The sequence below is a fragment of the Rhinopithecus roxellana genome, chromosome 16 (genome assembly GCF_007565055.1).
Source record: "Rhinopithecus roxellana isolate Shanxi Qingling chromosome 16, ASM756505v1, whole genome shotgun sequence".
In the NCBI taxonomy this organism is placed as follows: Eukaryota; Metazoa; Chordata; class Mammalia; order Primates; family Cercopithecidae; genus Rhinopithecus; species Rhinopithecus roxellana.
The window spans coordinates 64,987,303-65,009,081 of NC_044564.1; the positions used below are offsets into that span (position 1 = coordinate 64,987,303).

The following is a 21,779-nucleotide window of genomic DNA, read 5'->3' on the forward strand; positions in this document are numbered from 1 at the left end:
CACTTAATCTAGAAAGGAAATATCACTTTGGTCAACTGTCTATCAGGAAAAGAATAACAACAACTAAACCAGCTACCATTTATTGAGCAGTTTGTGTGTAACTCAGAATTAAGACTCTACATGTCTTAATTCATCATTCCTCGTAATTCCTCATAATTCAGCATCCTGAATGATAGCTGAAAGTGGGTTTCTCAGATGTCAGCCTTCTCTAATAGAATTGTTACTAATTCTGTGTTGGACTGAAGAGCAAGTCTCCCTAAAATTAAGCACTAGTTAATGGGTACAATATATCATCGATAAGCTATTGGTACTATGTATTAGTATGGTGTCAGCAGATGCTACAGAGAACCGTAGGAAGGGCACAACAAAATCAAAGCTATAGAGTCTAATGGACAGTCAGGTTGGGGCTAGCTGATGTTTTCTAATTTCTTTAAACAAACTCTGACAGTCCACTTAAATGAGATACAATTTTACAGTAAAGTTTGATTTATTTTTTTCATTGCACATAATTATCTGTGCAAACTTAGCAAAAGTTTAAAGTTTAGATAATTACAAGAAAATGACAGGATGAAATCTGCTTCAATTGAAACAAATGTGTTTTCTATTTTTAATAAGACTTATGCGAGTGCTATTTTAGAGAGTGGCAATTTGACTATCGAATGGTTTTAAAAGGGGCACAAGCTTCAGAAATGATGATATGCACAGAACAGATATTTTTCTAAGCTTTCAATTATATCAAGTGGTTTTCGGTATTGCATTCATTTATATATCGCTGAATAAAATGTTTTGTTTACCACAAAAGAATGCCATTTAAACACTTTCATAAACAAGCTTTCTTTACTTCTTTCTCTTTGCAAAAAATAGCAACCAAATTCCATTCCTAAAAACAACAGAATCATGGAAATTACAAGTGTTCTAATAAAGTTTTAAAGGGCTTGTGGAGGAGGTTAGGATATTAAAAAAGAATTTGTAGCAACTGCTTAGAAAAAACTTCAATAGAACAAAACAGATGTTTTTACATCTATGGGAAAAGAATATAGGACTTGTATTTACTATAAGGCTTACCTAGAAACTGGGTGTAATTCTCTTCTTAAATATTTAAGAGATTTCTGGATAAATTATTTTGTTAATATTTATCCTCTGTAGTCTGGTGACCTATAAATCTGCTGATATACCCACTGCTTTCCAATAATTTTGAAATTTTCTAGCTTTTTCCATATCAAGTTAAGGACAAGGATGGAATACTATGCATATGTATAGAGCTTTTGTTACAACACCAAAAGAATAACTATTGTTTAAAAAGTATATAACTGGGTCAGAATAATGACTACTTATTACAAATCTGATAATAGTTCTAAGACATACTTTAAAACAATAACACTAAAAGGTTTTAGTAAGCCTTTTTCATGCCCACCAAGCCTGCCTCCACTCCTCAACCTCCACACATTCAAAACAAAAACAAAAATACTAACGGGAAGGTTGATGAAAGAGAATGATTAGAACTATGGCCCACCATACAGAGAGTCTTCTAACTGAGAAAAAGACATAATTAAACATTTTAGATATCAGTACCAAATAATTTTTAAACTTTTATCCATACTTTTAAACATTATCCTCATAAATGTGCTGCTTAAATAAAAATGTAAAATAATCTAGCATTTTAAAACAACCTATTTTTCATTTGTTTTACACATTATTCCTGATTAATAAAATATTATTAGCGCTAAAGCATCCCTACATTTGAATTTCATCACATTATTTAGCACTAATATATGAACATTAGTAAGTCTAGTTTCTAAATAAACATCACTGTCATCATCTAAGTGCTATTTCTCTGACTTTCACATTAACTATTCTTAACTACTTACCCGCAACTCTGGCGTTGAAGTTGGGGATGAAGAGAGGGTGATGCCCAAAGCAGTGGGTGCTGTATGTTCTTCTATGGCACCTCTTGCAATCATCAACTTAACTCTATTTCCACATTGCCTAAGGACTTGTGCTACTTGCTCACTGCTCATTCCTGCTAGATCTGTGTCACCAATCTTTAGAATGTGGTCTCCACTGCATAAACGCCCATGCTGAGTAAAACAATATTGAATAATTAGACTATTATTATTTTAACTGCACCAGATAAATTGCAAATGAGGAGAGAGGATTAATTTTTTAAAAAGCAATAATATGAGTTACCAAACAGGACATAAAACACATGGTTATAATATGAACTGTCTTTTGAAACATCCTAGCATCATTCCGTGTGATGCAATAAATGAAATCTACAAATATTCTTTAAATCAATAGTTCATATGAACTTTCCATTTTGACTTCTACCTACCAAGAGTTCATATGAACTTTTCACTTTGATTTCTACCCAAATGCTTTTTTGTGAATTTTTTGGAGGGAAAGAAAAAAATGCCATTAAGCAAAGTTGTATATAAGTCACTATGCAAATATATATTACCTAAAATATGGTATAAACCACAAGAAAGCATTATATTAATATCACAACTTTCTGCCTGGCTATTTCTATTATAAATATTCCAAAAGAACTCATGTGCAGGTGAAATACTTGTGAAGTGAAAATTCTGAAAGATATGAGGAGTGAAAAGCAGTCTTATGAGCCTCCATACACATGCAGTCCATTAACTTTCTGCAATGATGGAACTCTTCTGCACTACTCAATACAACAGCTATGGAGCTCTTGAAATGTGGCTAGTCCAACTGAGAAACTGAACTTGTAATTTCATTTAATTTTAATTAACTTAAATTTTAATTTTAAAGGTGATATGCAGACAGCTACAGTATTGAAGAGTGCAGCTCCATACTGAAGATAAAGCATGTAAATATCACATGCTAGTCAACTAGAGACATTTCATTTGATGCTGCTAGATGCTAATGTTTAAAAGGAAGAAAAATTTGCATACTATTATATTACTGTTAATACCCCTACTGACAAGGTTGTCATTAAACAGGAATTTCATTTATGAATACAGGAAATATTTGATGAACTGGACTTCCTAGTTTAAGTTCAGACACACATGTACGAACAACCACTTTATTTTTTTAAAAGTTATAATCAAGGCAAAACTTACTTAAACCAGTAAGCCTTATCAAATTAAAATATAAGTCATAACAAACGTGTTAAATCTTTTCTCACATATATTGCAACAATATCACGTCATAAATGATAATGCCTCAATAAACTACTCAAGTGATAAAAACAGGCTGTGTTTCATATACAAAGATGATACCAGTGACCCATCACTAAAGGAACAAGTTGAATTTTTTTTGCCTGAATAATAAAATATATTTTCCCATAATACCTTGTGACTACAAAACAGCTGACTAGGTTTATAAATATGAATTATGACTATAAAACAAATAGTAGCTACCTCCACAATTATCAAATCCATAACCTTGGCTTTAGTCTGAGGTTCAAAAGTGTTAAGCCCATTATCTAAAACTATAATTTAAGATTAATGTCCCTTTTCAAAGGTATTCCTCTCCTAGGTCTAAGACAACACTTCAGGGACACTCAATAAAACGATTCTAACTCAATTTCTTTGGCATCATCTAAGGCCAAAGTTTCTTCTCTATAACAAAAAAATGTAAAAAAAAAAATGTATCATTTGATAAAATAGCATAAAAGATCTATTGATATAGCTTACCTGATCAGCTACTCCTCCAGGCAGAATGGTTTTTACTATCACACCAGTTGCTTTTCCTCCTATGATGCCAAATCCCAAACCAGATCCATCATTCACCAATTCAATAGTTTCCACGTGTTGCCAGTGAACCTACAAACAAAGCTCATATATGAATTTGTAGAAATTTACAAAGCACTAACATTTTATATTACAGTAGGAATTTTTGTGCTTATTAAATAATTAAATTCAGACATAATGAGTCCTAACAATGTCCCTTTCACTTGGTATACTTCCCTTTCAACAGAATGTAAGCGCTACTGACAGAATCATTCTTGAAATTATCAATATATCATCATAATGATTTCACTTCAGCAGTTAAAGACAGGCACTGATTTGCAAGATCTTTTGTAGCACTTCTTAAAAAAAAAGAAAAAGATCAAGGGGAAAAAAAAAAGGTCACATGTTAAGAATGTCTTCTGCACAATCCTGCCTTGAGGCAGGATTCCAAATTAGATGACTTCTTAAAAGTTACTGACAGTTAACTGTAACAATATAATTGTATAATTTTTAAATCAAAATCAAGATTGTATTTGTCTACAGATAAAGTCAATTTTTGTTAAAGGACTACATTTTCCACTTTTAAGGAATGCTGTCAAAGGAAAAAACTACACAAAGAAAAGTAATGGTTGTTTCAGAACCTAGAAGCTTTATCATGCTTAAAGAACAAATATTCCAGGCTAGAGAAAGATAAAAGAATAGTCAGACAAAAACTAAAGAAGTGCAAAGACAAATTAGAAACTTGGAGATAACCAAAAAGAACCTGAAAAATACATTCTATTCCTTTTGAAAATTTTAAGTACTCACCGGATTAGAGTGAGCTGAAATGGTGCTGGCTGCAGATGGAGAACGGGAAACTATGGGGCTGACGAGCTGAGGCAACGAGCCTCTGGCGATAACTAGCTGGACAGTATCCTTGGCTTTCTGCAGGATGCTGACAGCTTGCTGATGTGTAATTGTCTGATCAAGAGCCTGTCCATTGATAGCAAGAATTTGATCAGTTTCTTTCAATCTTCCATCTCTATCAAGGATGAAAAAGGGGATAAAAGAAAATCTGAGAGTCCTCAAGGAAATGACAGCTTCTTTAGCATGTATGTTCAAGTCATTTTTAATCCTAGTTTTAATTCCAATACTCTAAACTTTTTCCTGCAGTTCTACTTTTAAAAAAATATACGTTTTGGCTGCAGCTCATCAACTCTCGTAAGGTTATTCCACTGCTACTCCTACTCAACCCCTCCCATATAAAAGTACTCTTTATTTCAGCTCCCCATTCAGCCTACATGACATCTTGGATATTTCCATCTTCTAAAAATGAAAGTGGATATACCTGTACAGTTGGCCCTCTGTATCCATGGGTTCCACATCCACAGATTCAACCAACTGGGGATCAAATATACTCAGAAAAAGTAATGCCACAACAATAAAAAAAATCACACAAATTTTAAAAATACAGTATGACTACTAATATTTACATAGGATTTGCATTGTGTTAGGCATTATAAGTTAAAGATGATTTAAAATATATGGAAGAATGTGCACAGGTTATATACAAATACTACACCACTTTATATAAGGGACTTGAGCATCTGCAGATTTTAGTATCCGCAGGAGTCCTGGAACCAATTCCCCATGGATACTGACGGACAACTATATTAAATTATTGCTTTGGGTATATAAACAAATGCAACTCGAATTTTTATGGGTCATTTCCAGTATAGTGATTTTTAAAATCTAATCAAAAAGAGCCCATTTAATTAACAATCAAAATAATGTTTTCCTCAAATTTTTCTTTCCTTACCAAAACTTAAGTAAGTTATGACTATATTTAAAAGCTACTCCCATTTCAAATGACTTGCTATTTTATAACAACAACGTTAATGACTTCTAAAAACTGGTTAATAAACAGATTATGTTCAATTATTTGTTTCCATTCATTATTATTTTTCTAAATTCCTGCATAGTGACCAAAACCTTCAGAATGTGGTATCGAAAACAAAGTAGACGCTGCGACCATCTCACCTATGAGCCACACTGCCCTCTTGTATCTCTTGTACAAATATTCCCAGCTCTCCTCTGTTTTCACTTCTTAGTCCCACAACGCTAAACCCAAGGCCTCCAGATGGAGGTTTGAGGAGCTCAAAAACTTCTACATGGCGACCCTGTTTAGGAAACAAAACAAGAAATAAAATTAAAAGCCAGGCCATGCATGGTAGTTCAAGCCTGTAAATCCCAGCACTTTGGGAGGCCAAGGTGGGAGGATCACTTGAAGCCAAGAGTTAGGGACCAAACTGGGCTACCTAATGTGACCCTATCTCCATAATAAATAAAATTAAAACTTAGTTGAGTGTGGTGGCACACATCTATACTCCTAGATACTCAAGAGACTGAGGCAGAAAAATCCCTTGAGCCCGGGAGTTTAGAGCTGTCACAACACTGCACTCCAATGTGGGTGACAGAGGAAGACATGTCTCGAAAAAAACTTAAATTAAAAGCCAATTATTGCAGTAACAGTCATCTTATTAGAACCATTTCTTTGTTTAAAAAAAAAATTGAAAAAAATTTTTCCAAGGTAATTGTTAGCACTTTATCCTGAAGAATATTTCTATAATACAACATATAATACTCAAATTTAAATGATGATGAAACTGTAATAGAAAATCTCTGAACCATCTAAACTCCCACAACTGACTTTTTGTTCCAATTGTTTCAGATGTTATAAATGTCACTATATTCTTCAAATTATCTACAACTTGTATCACATTCTTAAATTATTACAGGTATTACAATAACAGAAAGAAATGTTCTTACCTGGGCCATATTTTTGATAAGCTGATCAAATTCATCACAAGCAGGTTTCCCATTAATGTGTGGAATACCAGATCCTGTAAGTGCTTCCAGATTCCCATTGTTTGGGGATAATAAAAACGATTCATTTTGCAGAGTAGGAATCACAGCTGGGCTGAGATGAGGAATGTGGGCATATTCAATATTTGAAGTTGCTGAAGTTGCAATATTTACCTAAGAGTAATACAGGGAGTATTAAGAATTTTGACATTCAATAAACTATTTCATAGGAAATATCCCAAGGGTACAAGGACGTACATATGAAATTTCAAAATGTCCAAATCCTTTGATCCAGCAATTCTATTTTGGGAAATTTATTTCAAGGATAAACATTAGGATAATACACAAAGATGTGTGTTCATCACTAAATGTTCAATGCAGCACCATTTATTAGATGGGAAAATTAAAAAACTAATTACTTCCAGGGTTCAACTTCAGGGTACTCATTAAAACACACCCACAAATACATCCAGACATACATTTTTTTGTCCCTAGATCCTATGAAGTAACCTCTGAACTCTCAAAATTTCCTCTCTCAGAATTTCCTGAGTGATGAGGTATCTTTCTTCTTCATGGTGGGCCCCAAGGCCACATGATATAAGCCCAAACTCGGAGTTGAATTTTAATCATATGGGCAGGGCAATCAATCACACCTATGAAATAACACCTCAATAAAAAATTCTGAACACCAAGATCAGGTAATATTCCTGGGTTTGCAACACAGTCAAACACAGCTATACATGTGCTTGTGCTTTAAGCTAAGTGCTATTATGAGAGTCAAAAGTTTTTTTTAAAAAAATTAAAACTTTATAAAGCAAAAAATGTTACAGTAAGCCAAGGTTAATTTATTATTGAATAAAAGTTTTTGTAAATTTAGTATAGCCTAGGTGTACAGTATTTATAACTTATGTATAAACTCTATATATGTTTTTTACCTGTCCTTAAAAATAAAACAGAAAACTCATTAAGTTACCAAAGTTACCAATAACCCAACCATTATATTGGCTATCTAGTCGCATACAGTATATTGACTATTTAGTAGTGTTCAGTAATGTCCTAGGCCTTCACATTCACTCACCACTCACTCATTGATTCACCTATAGTAACTTCCAGTCCTGCAGGCTCCATTCATGGTAAGTGTGTCCTATACAGGTGTACCATTTTTTATCTTTTAACCACATTTTTATTGTACTTTGTCTATATTTAGATACACATATAATTACCATTGTGCTACAACTGCATATAGTACTCCATACAGTAATATGCTGTACAGGTTGGTAGCTTAGGAGCAACAGTTGTTGCCTAGTTGTGTGGTAGGCTATACCACCTAGGTTTGGGTAAGTATACCCTACAATGTTTGCACAAGGATGAAATCACCTAATGACACATGACTGTACTCTACACATATTGTCACACATAGATCAAGCACAAGCTTGTCACACAAGCTTCTAGTTTGGAATCCTCCCATAATCTGCACTATGCATCTCTTCCTTTGGCTGACTCTTAACTGCATCCTTTCCCTACAAGAGATGATAACCATGTGTATAACATATTTCAGAGATTCTCTAAGACCTTCTAGTGAATTATGAAACCTCAAGGTGGCTGGGGAACCTCGCAAACTTGCAGCTGATATTATAAGTGAGGGTGGTTTTGTGTATCCTTATACCTTTAAGTTTGTAGCTGGACCCTAACTTGCCGCAGTTGGTATCAGAAGTGTGGGGCAGCACTGGCAGTCTGGAGGACTGTGCCCTCAAATTGTGCTGACTGGCTAACTCTAAGTACAATGACACATGTAACAACAATGGAAAAGATCATCCCACTTTGGGAAATGATTTTATAATTATTTGTGTGTGCCTGTTACAAAGAGTTTGAAGCTAAATATAAATAATAATAAAGCAATGCAGTCAATCCTAATTTCATATTTATGTTGGGTGTCTGGATTGTGACTTTTTGTCTATAACTACTTAACAGAAAGCTTACTTCAATGATGTTTTGGGGTCACTCTCTGACCTCATCTCCTAGCAGTCTGTCCCTCACCCACTTAGCCCTAGTTGTGCTCCCCTCCTCACTGTGCCTCAAACTGCCAAGGATATACCACTCTACCAGACAGGTATATCCTTCCCCAAATATCCACATGCTTCCTTATTTCATTCAGGTGTGCCCAGCCTCACCACAGAAAAAATCGTCCTTGGCATCCCTATCTAAGACAGCACCATTATACTTCAGAAACTTACTCTGCCCTGTTTTAATTCATGGCACTTATTACCACGTGATCCACACCCTGCTGTCATGAAGCTTTCATCCCAGTCAGTGGAGACAGACTAGAATGCAAAAACTCTCCAGTGGAAGTTTTTGACTGTTTTATTTTTACTATGCCCTCATTCTCTAGAAGAATGCCTTATTCAGAGTTGATGTTCAACATACATTGGCAGAAAAAGATGTTTATCTATTTTTTAAGGATCTAATTCTGATCCAATCTCCCGAACAACCTTTCAAGTATCATCTCAATTCTAAGGATGATGAAATTATGTAAAGTCACACACCTAAGTTGTTTGTAACCTAAATTTTTTTCATCATGGTGTTCCTATCATCCTTGTATTATACACAAAACATACAGTCCTTGTATTATACACAAAACATTTGAGATATCATTTTTGAAATAAAACATTAGGTAAAGAACATCCCCTGGCAGAAGCTATCAAAATATTTCACAATATGTCACCAAAATCTACACATAAGAGTTACCTATCCTTAAAAATAAAACGGAAAACTCATTAAGTTACCAAAGTTACCAATAACCATTATATTGGCTATCTACAATCACAGATGAGAAAGAGATCAATGTGATGAGAAGAGACTTTTGGGAATCCTTTTAAATGTTTATTTTAAAATCTATAGCAGGCATGATCAATTATTACTTTTTCAAAAGTAAGCTTCTTATGCCAAGACTGATTTTTTTTTTATCCTGAGCCATGACAACTTCAATAAAGTCTGCTAGCAGAAGATACACAGCTCAGGTTGAAGCAGATGGCATAATGAAATTTGTGACAGGCTGAGGATCCCACACACCAAGACCTAATGGCTATGGTATGTTTACATAGGAAAAAATATTTGGACTTACGCTATGGTAAGCCAGAATGAACAAATCGCATTCCGAGAATAGAGAGTCTGTCTATAAGAGATTCATGGTAAAATAGAAGCTCTGATATTATGAAATATTAGGTATAAAGGCATTCTAAGAGTAAAGTCAGTGGGAGCAAAACAAGTAAAATATTATAAAATGAGAACTGTATAAAAGTATTTAATATCAATTGTCATTTCCTAATTTGTTAAAGGTTTGAGGAAGGTCAATGACTCCTCCTGCTTCATCCCTGACCTTGAGGTCTACATAAATGTAAAAGCAAAGGTTATAGAGATCACATATTTAAAAACTATTATTTAATTATACCACCATACAAAAGTCTTATTTATACATTGGCAAATTTACACTCATAAGAAAAAGCAGAAAGGCAACTTTGATTATGCTATAATTCTTTATTAAAATGGCTTTCTGAACTATAATCTCTTTGAGGAATAGGAATGTATCTTATTTGCCTTGATAGGTCTGTTCATAGCAGTCATGCTATAAATGTTTAATGAAAAGATCTTGATTCTCATCCTTGGTCTACAGAATATAAAATAAACAAAAGAAAACATAAATATCTGGCAATTTTTATATATAGATAAACATACTGTATAATTTATGGAAGTTGTTAGTAAATGGGCAAGAGTCACCAAATAATTATCTGTTTTCTGTTTAAGTTCTGGCTGAACATTTCAGTCTAAAAGGGGCTTTTATGTATTTAGTAAATAAACATATTAATTTATGGATTTTAATTAGTGCTATTACCTAAAACATAACCTAAATATTATACAAATTATTCAATTTAAAAGTTTGCAAATTCTATGTGAAAGGGCAAGCTATAACACCTTCTAAGTATTTAAAAGTATAGGAAAAGTCCTCTTACAAGATGCAGTTAGAACCAGTATTGGTTCACATGCTAAAAAAGGTCAAATAAAGCAGAAATCATAACAAAGAACAAATATGTACCTTACTTTAAATTTAAAAAAACGCATGTATATTCATTTGTATATAGGATTTGTTCATACATGCAATTTGTTCAATCTGGCTTACCATAGCATAAATCCAAATACTTTTTACTATGCAAACATACCATAGCCATTAGATCTTGGTGTGTGGGATCCTCAGTCTGTAACAAATTTCATAATTCTAAATATCTTTTATCATAAACATGTTTTACAGTTTGATCAAACATAACTAACAATTTCACCAATAACTGTTTTATCAATTCACCTATATAGTTTTTCAAAATAATTGAAATACATTTTCATAGAAAAATAAACTTGTCATAAAATTGTATATTACATAATAAAGTTGTGCAATTATACAATAAATACAACTGGTACAAATAGCTTTAAAAATGACTTTTTGAGAAATGCACATTTAGCTGGTACAAGCTAGCGAAGGACACAAACTAGAGAAGGTCTGAGTAGACAAGTGTTTAGTGCCCTAGGTATCATTCAATATGCCTTCCAGAAGAAATGGACAGTATCTTCTTAGCAAGTTCCTCATTTGCAGGTGTGCTTGGAGAGCTGCTTCTAGAATAGCATCCAAGAAAACATAATTTATCTTTAGTTCTATATACAATGAAGGTCATTCTGTGTGAGTAACTGTATCAGAGTAACTTTTCCACTGAGAACAATTAAAAACGTGTATAAGAGCTGTTAAAAAATAAATAAATAAACCACTTTAAAGGTAACAAAAAGAAACCAACTCTTCTGCCATACTCTATTGATGCAAAGCAAAGCAGTATCCAGCCCATACCAAAGAAGAGGGGAACATACAGAAGCATGAATATCAGAAGGTAGGAAATATTGGCCATCTTAGAGGCTGACTAGCATGGTATATCATAGCAAAACAGCTAAAAGCCAAGATAGAAAGAAAATCTTAAAAACCACTAGAGCAAAAAGGTATCTAATCTTCAAAGAACAATAAGACCAACAGCTGACTTCTCAAGAAAAACAAAGGCCAGATGTTAATGAGATGATTAAAAAACAAAAAGATAAAAATATCTGACAACCTAGATGTGTCACGCCACACACCACACACACACACACACACACACACACACACACACTCCACACACAGTTACCTTAGATTTGCATAAAAGAAATACCAAAGTAAAATCTTGGGCAGGAAAATAATTAAATCTCAGAAGATCCCTATGCAGAAAATATTACAGTACAAAAAGGAGTTTAAAAATGTAAATCAGTATGAATTCCTTAAAACAGCAAATAATCTAAACTTGTGGAGCTTTAAAGATATATGTAATTAAAGCACATAGAGTTGCACAAAAGGTAGGAGTAGGGTAAATAAAGTTGAAGTGTTTTAAGTTCCTTGCATTTTTTGGAAAGTGGTAAAAGTACTAATTAAAGTAGAATCAAAGAAGTCAAGGATACATATATCTGACATATGACTCATATCTAGAATATATAAAGAAAACCCAAAACTCAATAGTTAAAAAAAACCCAACTAGAAAATGAGCAAAAAACAGAGAGACATTTCATGAAAGAGGATATATGGCTGGCAAGTAAGTACATAAAAGAAATTTAGCATCATTAGCCATTAAAGAAATGCAAACTAAAATCACAAAGAAGTATCACTATGTACCTATCAGAATGGTGAGGATGTAGAGAAGCTGGATTGCTCAGACATTGCTGGTGGAAATGTAAAATGGTACACCCCACTGAAAAATAGTTTGGCAGTTTCTAAAAACAACTAGACATGCATTTACCACACAACCTAGCAACTGCACTCCCGGATATTTATTGTAGAGAAACAAAAACCTAGGTCCATACACAATTGCTCACAGCAGCTTATATATAGTGGAAAAAATAGTGAAAAACCAGAAACAAAATACCCCTCAATAGGTACATCGAATAAAAAATACTACTGAAAAATAAAAAAAGAAAAATATTAATATATACAACTTCAAGATATCAAGGGCATTATGCCACATGCAAACAAGCCAATCTCTAAAGGTCACCTATATTATGATTTTATTTTTATAACATTCTTGAAATGACACAATTGTAGAGATGGAAAATGAATTAAAGGTTGCCAGGGGTTACAAATGTGGGAAAGGGGTTAAGTATGACTATAAAAGAACAGAATAAGAGAGATCTTTGTGGTGATCTTGATTGTGGGGATAGCTAGGTAAATCTACATAAGTAAAAACAAAACAAAACAAAACAGAGGGAGAGGAGGGAGGGAAAGGAAGGAGGGAGGAATTCAAAACAAATCTTGAACTGAATGATAATGAACATACGACACACTGCATATACTGCAAACTACATCCAGAATTGTTGGATATGCAGCTAAAGAAATGCTTAGAAATTTAGACTTAGATATAAGAGGGAAAAAAAGGAAAGATGAAATGTCAATGAGCTGAGCATCCGAATCAAAAAGCTAAAAACAGAAAACCAAACTCAGAAAAGGAAGAAAATAACATATATTACAGCAAAAATCAACAAAACAGGAAAATGATACAATAAAGAAATTCAAAAGTCAAAAGTTGATCTTTGAAAAGAAGATGAGATTAATGAAACTGATAAACCTGTAACAATACTGATTAAGAAAATATAGCAAACATAAATTTCCAGTATTGGGAATTTAAAAAAAGGAACATAGACTCTACAGGCATGCAATAACCTTACGCAAAAAAATGGGGAAAAAATACATGAAATGAACAAATTCCTTGGAAACACATTTATCAAAATACCAATAGTGTGGGGCAGACTACTTGAGGCCAGGAGTTCAAGACCCACCTGGCCAACATGGCAAAAACCCATCTCTACTAAAAACACAAAAAATTAGCCAGGCATCGTTGTGCACGCCCATAATCCCAGCTATTCAGGAGGTTGAGGCAGGAGAATCGCTTGAACCTGGGAGGTGGAGGTTGCATTGAGTCACTGCACTCCAGCCTGGGTGACAGACAGCAACTCTATCAAAAAATAGTAATAATAATAATAATAATTTTATATCTATCAATGAAATTGAATGCACTATTAAAAATTCCCCCTCCCCACAAAAATAGAACAAGAACAGGTTTAGAGTTTCACTGGTAAATTCTTCCCATTTTTTTTTTTCCAAATTAACATCAATTTTTTGGTGACAAGAAAAAGACGGAATTGCTCTCTACTTTTTGTTTGAGGCCAACATAACCTCAATTGCCAACTCCAACAAGGACTATATTAGACAGAAAAGCTATAGATCATAAACATAAATAGAAAAATACTAAATGAGAATGTTAATGACTCAATTCAAAGATACTTAAAGAGGAAAATGATTATGACCAAGTTGGGCATTCCAGAAATGTAAAGTTGAGTCAACATTTGAAAATCAGTTAGTTTAATTCACAGAATGAACAGAATACAGGAGAAAAACAGGATCAGCTCAAAAGATGGGAGAAAAAATAATGGATAAAATCCATGCTATCACCACTTCTATTCAATATTAGATCCAAGGTTTTAGGTCATCCAATAAGGCAAGGAAAATAAGTTAAAAGTATAAAGACTAGAACTGACGAAACAAAAACCATAATTATTTGCAGACCACATAACTGTGTATACTGAATATCCAAATTAATCTACAAATAAACCATTAGCTTTAATAAGTGAACTTAGTAAGTTGGCGGATGTAAAATCAATATCAAAAACTACAGTTTAGTATTTCCTAGCAAAACAATTAGAAACTAAAATGTTTTCTAAAAATACGTTTAAAATATGATAAAATTTTTTTAATTGGAACACAACATGAAGTTTAGAAACAGACCCACACATATATGATCCCATGATTTACAACAATAATGACAATGTAAGGGAGAAAGGATGATCTCTTCAATAAATGGTTCTGGGTCAAACGGATATTCAAATGGAAAATTATTTATAAACATACACATGCACATAAATACTTTATTTCTACCTCATATCCAAAATATAAAAGGTAAAACTTTAATAAAGTTTCTGAGAGAAAATCTCTGTATTTTAGAAGTAGCCAAAGGTTTCTTAAGTAGGGCAAAAAAGAAAACAAAAAGCAATACCCATGAAGAAACATTTTATTTTTAAAATTTAAAATTTGTTTTTAAAATAAAAACAACTTCTGGTCATTAAAAGATACAATTAAAGGAATGAAAGGCAAAATACAAAGGAGAAAATGGTTACAATATAAATATCCAACAAAGCAGTTGTATTCAGTAAATATAAAGAACTCTTGTAAATCACTAAGAGAAAGACTGAAAAATCAATAGAAAAATGGGTGAAAAAAAAACAAAACAAAACACAGGAAGTTCCCAAATTTTGAGAAGATATCCAAATGACCAATCCCACATGGAAAGGTCCTCAGCATTATTATTCATCAGGAATATGCAAATTAAAACAATAAAATGATAATATAACATATCCCCCAGAGTCACTAAAATTGGAGAAAATAAATTTAAAGTGGGTAGTACTAAGTGTGAGCATTGATGTAGAGCCACAAGAACTTTCATACACTAAATATTGTGAAATAGTTGGACTTACAATCGCCTTGGAAAACAGTTTGGCAGAATCCATGAAAGCTGAATATATACCTTAGGACCCAGAAATATCACTCTTAAGTGAACATCCAAGAGAAATACACACTTATGAATATTAAAATATAGGTACTAGGAAGTTTACAGCAATTTTATTTATAACAGCCAAAAACTGCAATCAACAGAAGAGTGGACAAGTATATTCTAGAATATTCAAACAGAAAATGAAAAATAACTACTGTTACACACACAATACAAATGCATCTCACAGACACAAAGACAAGACAAAGAAGTCAGGCACGAAGCATATATGCTCAGACTGTATTTACACAAAATTCAAATAGTAATACTTATCTCTGAGATAAACTCAAAATAGTAATTCCTGAAGGGGAGGATTAGGACTGAATGTAAGGTGAAACAAATCATGAGTGCTGATCATTTTCCATTATCTTGATTTACATAAGGGTTACATGTATATTTAATTTGTTAAAAAAAATCCTTGGGCACACCTTTTCCCTTTAATGTATGTTATTTCTCAATTTTTCAAAGTTTGCAAAATAAAACATAAAATCGAAGCAAAAAATCTGGGGCATTCCAATGAAAGATGTAAAAACACGTCTCTTAAAGAAGGCAAGTAGTAGCAACAGCCTGTATACAGAAAGCTACACCTTGTCTATCTGTAACTATGAATTTAAAGTTCATTGACCAGACATTCACCTTAAAATGAAGAGAACAGGAACTAAATAACTGAAGATGAAGTCTGGTCTACCACTGTGACATGTGGCCCTCCACTGGCTTGATGTGGATTAAACGGGCTAATTCCCACTCCCAGAAGGAGTCCTTTAACAAGTGCTCAGGTAAAGATGAATCCTCAACAAACATATTTTAACCTCTGAAACACATTTAGATTTGTCTTCCACAAATATTATAAATTTTTTAAACTTTTAATAATTTTATTGCATACCAAATTATTTTTTGGAAATAATAATTATGCCATACTTTCACACTATTTTGATATATGCTGGGACAAGGCTAATGTAATTACGAGATTTCAAAATTATAAATTACTTATACCTCTTTTCAAAAACATTTACAATATTTTCACCATAACTATATGATAATGCATTCAATTTTAAACCAATAGAAGATTTTCAAATACATACATTCATTTAACTAAATGTACTATAAAGCATTAAAATATCACTTCTTGTATTTCATCTATTCCTTCTGAGTTGTTAACTGAAAAGAAAGTTAATATTATTAGCTCTGTTTTAATGGTTACCATCAATATTTCCAGAAGTATTTCTGTAAATACCTACAAAAATGACTGCTTAGGATCAAACTTTATTTCATAAAACATTTTTTGGTAGATTATCAAATCTGTTTTATGATTGCTATTTTGACTTATTCTCAATACACAGTATACCAGTAAGAATGACCAAAATACTTATGTATGTCTGCTGGATGTTATAATCTATCATTTAAAAGCTAAAATATACATTATCTTAAATTAGGTTAGTAAGAAAAAATGAGTACTACTTTTGCAACCCTAGTTTTGGTAAATTGTTTAAACAGACATACATTGCTAGCTCAATTTCCCATATTTTGTGTTTATTTGTTAGACACCTTAACGTACTGAGAAACAAGAAGCCATTCTTCAGGGAATTTGCCATAACAGACGCACCTCTTATAAACGCAGACTTTTTCTTAAATCATGCACCTTGTATTTTATTCTTGCAGAACAAAAAAAATGTGCTTATTTTCTTGTGAATTTACCAAAAATGCTGTAAAACACTCTCTGGAAATGATTCCAACTATGAAATGCAAAGATTGGATGCTGAGAGCATTCAATGAAATACAGCACCTAAAATGATAGCAATCACAAGAAAAATTTTTTACATATGATAGGACTCCATTTCAAGTTTGGAACCTAGAGAGGCCTCCTTTTCCATAAATCTTTCAGTGAAATACTGATTAAAGCACAGCTCTGATGCATTATTGAACAGGCAAACCCTTGCACAGTAATTGATGGTGGCACTCTGATTTAATGATCCTTATTTTTAAAGCTAATTAAAGAAATTGAACTGCATGTTCAAAGGGGATTAGCTTAATGTGACGAAACTATTTTAGACATAAGGTAGCTCCTGGCTCCTGAAATAAACGAGACACAAAATGGAGCAATAAGTTATAAGAAGGGAAAACAATATTTTCAAATAGAACAAACAAAATTTTACATTTTCTATGAGACCTTCCTTTCATTCATTCAAGTATTTATTGAGCATCTAAAATGTCTTAAACATCACTAGGTGATAGGGATAGTAATTAAAGTGACAAAATGCTTTCCATAATCACTAATATGTTAAATATCCTACAAAATTATTCTACTAGGCTTAGCTCACTCAGCTACTGAGATAAGATATCTTTCTGTTCACAGCTATGAATTCTCAAATACCAAAAGAGATAGTAATCGAGAACACACATTATAATTTGCAGATATTTTTAAGTAGCCTTGACTAACATTTGCTAATAAATTTAAAAGACAAAGGTATTCAATTGAGAAAATAAGTCCTTAACACAAGAATGTTGATAGAGTCATTTTAAGTAATCAAAATGTACATTTTCTGCACCTGCCCCTATATAGGTACAAATGTATATTTGTCTTAAAATTCCCTTGTGCTAAAAAAGTTAAACTGTGAACTATAAAATTGAAGACAGAAGGCAAAGAAAGCTTAAAAACTAAACAAGGAAATAAAGTGTATGTAAGACTCTGACTTTTCCCTTTTTATATTTGGGAAGGTGTACCTGGATGATCAATAATCTACCCAATGTAACACTGATTATTATAACCTGTTAAATGACAAAACCAAATACAAAACTATAGACTTTAGCTTTTACACAATGCTGTCAATTTAAGTGGAGGAATGAGGAGTTAACAGACTATTTTAATATTTTAGTTTTTATTCAAACCTGCAAAGATCTTATTCATTCTTTAAACTACATAATAAGAGATTTTTATTAAAATCAATCCACAAGGCATACTGTACTAAATACTGAGCTGTGTGTGTGTATATATATATTTATATTTTTACATATTTATATATATATTTATTTATTTATTATTTTTTTTTTTAGACAGAGTTTTGCTCTTGTTGCCCAGGCTGGAGTGCAATGGCGCAATCTCGGCTCACCGCAACCTCTGCCTCCCAGGTTCAAACAATTCTCCTGTCTCAGCCTCCCAAGTAGCTGAGCTGGGATTACAGGCATGTTGCCACCACAGGCAGCTAATTTTGTAGTTTTAGTAGAGACGGTGTTTCTCCATGTTGGTCCGGCTGGTCCTGAACTCCTGACCTCAGGTGACCCACCCACCTCAGCTTCCCAAAGTGCTAGGATTACAGGCGTCAGCCACCGTGCCCAGCCCTCCACGTGTATTTTATAAACTCATTTTCTTCTTTAAGAAGGCCTAAATGACACTAAAACTTTTGGGAATACACTTAGGTAAAAAAATTAAGACTCCCACTTCCCCAAATTTCATAAAATATTTATGAACACTTGAATAAAGATTGGAAAATAACTTGAAGTTAAAACATAATTTTGTTTTAAACTCTTTTCGTTATTGTTATCAAAAAAGTGTTTAACTTCTTTTCTAAAAAGTTGGCTCCTACAATGAAGTAAAACCAGGATGTTTTACCTCTCCCCTGAGTTCCCACTGAGATCCTAATTTCAAAAATAATGGGTTATTTTTTCAAATTCTTTTGATCTTTTTTAATAGTATCTTTATTTCTTATTATTGTCATTGGGTGGGTAGAGGTGTCCGAGGTACGCTGAAAAAAAGACTACAAATTCCTTTCAGCGCCTCTCATAAACAGCAATATTCTATTTCCCCATCCTTTTAAGTTACAAATTCTTGATACAGTAAAACTTGTTGATTTTATTAAATCTTGACCTTCAAGAACATGTCTTTTTTATGTTCCATGTTTCAAAATGGTAAGCAGACCAGGTTTCTGAGTGTTTCAAGGCCAAAGATACCAGCTAAGGTTACTTTTTATTCTTCGGGGGAAAATTACAGGTGGTTCATGCCTGTAATCCCAGCACTTTGGGAGGCTGAGGTGGGCAGATCGCTTGAGTCCAGGAGTTTGAGACCAGCCTGAGCAGCATGGCAAAAGCTCCTCTCTACAGATAAATAAATAAATAAATAGCCTGGCTAATGGCACACACCTGTGGTCCCAGCTACATAGAAGGCTGAGGTTGGAGGGTCACTGCAGCCCAACAGGCCGAGGCTGCAGTAAGCCATGAACATGCCACTGCACTCCAGCCCAGTCTACGTGACACAACAAGACACCGTCTCAAAAAAAAAAAAACCAAAATGGTAAAATGGTAAATATAAAGTGTTTATGCTGCACAATAAATTCAATGGTTGTCTCACAGAAAAGCACTAATTTGAGTTGCAAGCTGAACTAGCCTAGCCGCTTTTTTCGTAAGTATCATATCTGGAAAAAAAAAAAAAAAAAAAACTGTGATTATATAGACTTGGGTATAGAAAAGACATTTTCTCAAAAATAAACAAAGTAAGCCCGTGACTGCAAGGAAAACAACAGACAGGACTTACTGCCCATAATAAAATTTAAGCTTTCAAGTGAAAATTAGAATTTTAGAACATCTGTGTCTGCCACCTTGATCTTGACACCTTTCCCTAACTTGAATTTGTTGATAAAACTGCAACTGATATCAGCAAGTATAACTTTATGTTATATAATGAAACAGGAAATGTGATTTTTCCATTTTTCAAATTTTCCAAATGACCAATGTAATATAAACGAAACTTTAGTTTAAAAAAAATTCAAAGACCAAGACAGACAAATAGAGTTTCCTGTAATAGAGAGTGAAATACTTACTGATTTGGTTTCAGATTTCACAGTGATACAGGAGTTAAGAAGAAATTACTTAGGCTGATAGTGAGGGTATAGTCCTTGGTCAGGTTTTCCAGAAAAGCAGCCCCAAAATCATTTTCTTCTCTAACAAAAAGCAGCCTGTGAAATGGAGCTGCAGATATAAACAAGCTGTAAACTTGCACAGGTGAATGCCAGCAGCTGTGCCCACTGGAATATACTACCCTGGGACTAGGCATGTTCAAAATGGTGGCTCCATCTTCTCTTTTTGCCAGTCACATGTACAGTAAGGAGCAGACAAGATGGCAAGAGCCAAGTGGAAAGCCCACTTGCATAGTAAGATTAGAGCGGGGCAACCAGCCTTCCCTTCAAACTGTGTAAACAACATCACACCTGGTCAAACCAATCTGTGTGCCCTACGTAAATCAGACACCCCCTCCTCAAGCCTGCCTATAAAATCTGCTGCGGTCTACTGCCTTGCCCCTTTTTTCGGATGCCTCTTTCTGGCAAGGAGCTGTTCTCCTCTCTCCTTTCTTCTGCCTATTCAACTTCTCATTCCTTAACCCACCCACATGTGTCCGTGTCCTTAATTTTCTTGGTGCCAGACGACAAACCCCATGTATTTACCCCAGACAACGATGCTGCTTCAACAGTGCAACTAAACTTTAAAGAAACCATCACAAATTTTGATGCACTACCAAAGAAGGATACCACAATTATCTGAAAAAGCTATACCCCTCCCTTTCCCAGTTTACATATCTGTGTGAGGCCAGATTTTCTTCAAAAACATCAACTAAAACAGCAAATCCAAACAGACTGAATGCAGAAGCCGATGAAAATCTAGTATTCTGCTATTAAGCTGCACACTAAATATATGTGCAAAAATATAAAATAATGCCACTCTCTTCAATTTTTAAACATGTAATGGGGCATTTTTAAATAAATAAATATTTAAAACATTTCTGAATTCTGATTTCCAACATGGCATATATTGATAGATAAAACCATATGAACAAAAGATTTTTGCAGACCTTAATAATAATTTATGGCTGTAAACTGATCAGGAGACCAAAATGTTTCACAGGATATATGTACTGAGAATAAACTCTTACTTAATATCACCTACTAATAAATATCAGTACCAGAATACAAATCTGGATCAGGTTTGTCTCCAAATACTACTAGACCACTCTGCCACAATCTGAGATGAGATAATCATAAGAAGTACTCACATCACCCACAAATCCTTAAACTATATTCACTATGCTGTTTAAGAAGAAAATAAAACAAAATATATGGAGTTCTATGATTAAGACCTAGGGTCTGGAGTCCAGCCTGCCTGGCTCTATCGCTTAACCTCTCTGTAACTCCATTTCCCTATCTATAAAATGAGGAAAATCATACTACCTACTTTATAGTATTGTTGTAATGATGAAACCATTAACTACAATAGAACTAGAACAGTTATGGGCACACAGTAAGACTTTATGCTATGATAATTGCTATGATAATGACAAGTGATGTACCTTTTCAATGTCATCACTAAGAGAAAAGATAGCATCTCCAAAATAACTTCAGTTATTTAGTTAATTTACTTATGTTAAAAATTAGTTGTCTGTCAAGGAAAGATAAATAATGAACGACAGTTTTGAATATTTAAGAATACTCATGCATTCATTTATTAAGCAATCAGTTTTTGAGCTTAAGTATCATAT

General features: G+C 33.4%; 1 protein-coding gene across 8 annotated transcripts in view; it reads right to left on the reverse strand.

The window, feature by feature from the left end:
• MPDZ (multiple PDZ domain crumbs cell polarity complex component) overlaps window positions 1–21,779 on the reverse strand; it is a 179,203-nt gene that overhangs the window by 114,602 nt on the left and 42,822 nt on the right. For all 8 annotated transcript variants that reach the window (XM_030920145.1, XM_030920146.1, XM_010383157.2 and 5 more), the window contains exons 4-8: window positions 6,510–6,719; window positions 5,721–5,860; window positions 4,509–4,722; window positions 3,666–3,794; window positions 1,869–2,078 (exon numbers count right to left, since the gene is read on the reverse strand). In XM_030920145.1, the coding sequence (XP_030776005.1) occupies window positions 1,869–2,078; window positions 3,666–3,794; window positions 4,509–4,722; window positions 5,721–5,860; window positions 6,510–6,719 (903 nt within the window). The remainder of the gene's footprint in view (window positions 1–1,868; window positions 2,079–3,665; window positions 3,795–4,508; window positions 4,723–5,720; window positions 5,861–6,509; window positions 6,720–21,779) is intronic.